Source organism: Cyprinodon variegatus, unplaced genomic scaffold (genome assembly GCF_000732505.1).
Source record: "Cyprinodon variegatus isolate N-32 unplaced genomic scaffold, C_variegatus-1.0 Scaffold265, whole genome shotgun sequence".
Lineage (NCBI taxonomy): Eukaryota > Metazoa > Chordata > Actinopteri > Cyprinodontiformes > Cyprinodontidae > Cyprinodon > Cyprinodon variegatus.
Window position 1 is genome coordinate 281125 of NW_015150718.1, and position 2609 is coordinate 283733.

General features: G+C 48.1%; 1 protein-coding gene across 3 annotated transcripts in view; it reads left to right on the forward strand.

The window, feature by feature from the left end:
• The window catches only part of LOC107089790 (AT-rich interactive domain-containing protein 1A-like), a 71865-nt gene that overhangs the window by 30534 nt on the left and 38722 nt on the right, over positions 1–2609 (forward strand). For all 3 annotated transcript variants that reach the window (XM_015382759.1, XM_015382760.1, XM_015382758.1), the window contains exon 2: positions 2223–2444. In XM_015382759.1, the coding sequence (XP_015238245.1) occupies positions 2223–2444 (222 nt within the window). The remainder of the gene's footprint in view (positions 1–2222; positions 2445–2609) is intronic.

The window sequence follows — 2609 nt, forward strand, 5'->3', positions numbered from 1 at the left end:
GTGCCGGACGCTCTGGAGGGCTTTACCATATTTAGAGGAGAAGCGGCGCAAGTAAAGTTAGACACTGCCGTTGGACAACATGTGGTAATTTATAAATGTTTAATTCAGGTTGGGACCGATTAGCCAGCAGGTGGTCCGGATCCACTAATGTGTGACCTCTGCTCTAAAACAGGCCTTTAGCTGAAAGAGTGACCCACTTAGAGCACTAATTGTTAAAAATATAAAAACATTTTGTATTTAAGGTTTAAAAAAAAAATATCTGCATTTATCACCTCCTGAAGTTGAAAATTTTTAATTTCACCTGGTTTGATATAGTAAAAATGTTTCTTTAAGGAACATTTAGCGATCAGATTAATCGAAAAACTAATCAACAGATTAATTAAAAAAATAATCTTCTGTTGCAGCCCTAGTTTAATGTCCAGATGCCATAAAAAAAGTCTAGAAGTTTCCCTCAGACTGAACAAATACAGATATTGTTTTTGGGAAGTGGTTCTGTGAGGTCTTGGAGTTTTCTTCTCCACCCTGATGGTGGATCTGCTGCACTTGGTCACTTTCCCCCGCTGAGCCGTAAGCCGTCAGGCTCCTTAACGCTCAGGCAGGTTCATAAAGCTGCTGTAAAAATATTCTCACTGCCGGCAGAGTATCGACCCAAGATGGCTAACCTTAGGGTCCTGGGATCTCTGGGAGGTTTTTTTTTCTAAATGAGGAATAGAGCTTTTTTTTTTTATTGCGGCTTGTTTGCATTGCGCCGTTTTTCAGGTTCGGAGGTCGAATCTAACCGACGTCCAACTTCTAAGGACCGATTGTTTCTGCTTGGTTGGTGTTGGTGCGTCTTGCACCTGTCTGTTCTGTGGCTGTCCTTCCTTTCAGACTGGGGTTAAAAGTGCATTGAAGGTCACAGGAGTTTCCCTAACCACCCCCCCCCCAGGGAACATAGTAACATCTCCACACCTCCTCTGGACACACACACATTTTCCTGAACCTGAGGAGCTCAACAGAGTGTGGCCTGGAGGGGGGGGGCAGGTTTGAAAACCTGGAGTGGAATTAGCCAGCTGGTTGACTGCACTCACAGGTTGTAGATTAATCCCAACACCTCCAAACACCTCCGGTGTTTCCCGCCACACGTAAACCCCCCCCCATTCATAGGATGCCAAAGCCTGCTGCTTTATTAAAGCCCAGGAAGAGCAGGGCCTGGCCCGGGTTCAAACAGCACCGCAGCTGGGACCTGTTACATTTTCGGCAGGCTGCCCTCTCTCCGTCTGCCCGGCTATAAATAGTAACGTGGGTTGTCTCCCTCAACCGAGGCAGAGATGTTTTTTTTTGGAGGGGGGGGACAAAAAACCCCCACTCAGATTAATATCCGTGGGAAGCAATGAAAGCTTTGTGTCTGCTAGCCGAGGTCAGCGAGGCCGGGAGGTGTCGCTGCTTCAAAGCCCGCTTTGCGGCTGCAGGTTTCTGCGGTGGGTTTGATGGGAACGTGCAGGGATGTGACGAGCTGTCACATCCCCACGCTGAGAGGTTTTATTTTTAGTTTCCAGGTGACGCTTGACTGAAGCTGCTGTTTGTCTTCTCTCTAATTTCTCCTGGAGGAGAAACACTTTTTTTTTTTTTTTTTGAGGAATTCCTCAAAGCTCCTCACATGTAAACACGGATTCTGATCCAGCTGTTTCCAGATGAGCCGGTTGCATCATGCAGCTCGGCGTCGCTGGCTGCTGAAACCACGCGTGGCTCCGGCTGAGGGTTGGTGGGCCCGACTCCAGACGCCGCAGACAACTTCCACTTCCCTCTCAATATTTTCCCAGCCGCTCTCCCTGACGGCGCTGTAACAGTATCCGCCCACTGGCACTATGATCTCCTGGGCAGGAAAACGCTCCTGGCGGATGTTGTGGCTCCTTCATTCACTCTCAGCCAGTTTTTTTCCCCTTTTTCTAGCGGGAAAGTTAATCCACTTGTTTTCCTTTTTTTCTTTCCTCCCCTTCAGCATCTTGTTCTATTTTTGTTTGATTAAACTGTGACAGGTTTATGAGATGATCCTCTCAACACACTTACTAGCTGCTACCATTCAATGTTTTTATCAATGATTTTTTTCCACCAAATGGAGAAAAAAAGCCTCTTTATCCGGAGGATTGGATCATTAGTTTGTTTGTGATGTCATACAGTAAACCATCCTCCCCGTCGCTGCAGTTTGTTTTCTAATCATGGTTTCCTCCTGTTTCCTCCAGCCTCCCAGCCCGATGGAGCAGGTAGGGAAGATGCGGGGCCAGCCATACGGAGGACCCAGCCCCTACTCCCAGCATCAGCAAGGGCCTCCCACTGGACCGGGCCCCCAACAAGGAGGCTCCTACCCAGGGCAGAGCTATGGGCCCCCGGGCCCTCAGAGGTACCCGATGGGGATGCAGAGCCGCACACCGGGGGCCATGGGTGGGCTGCAGTACGGACAGCAGGTACAGTACAGGTCCCTTTTTAAACTGTTCACCATTCCTGTAAAACTCTTAGTTCAACACTTAGATTTGACCCCGAAATCCCACATCATCCGTAATCACTCCAGACCGCCCTACAGCTTCCACTGTTGCATAATAATAATATTGCATGTGCAATATTATTATTAT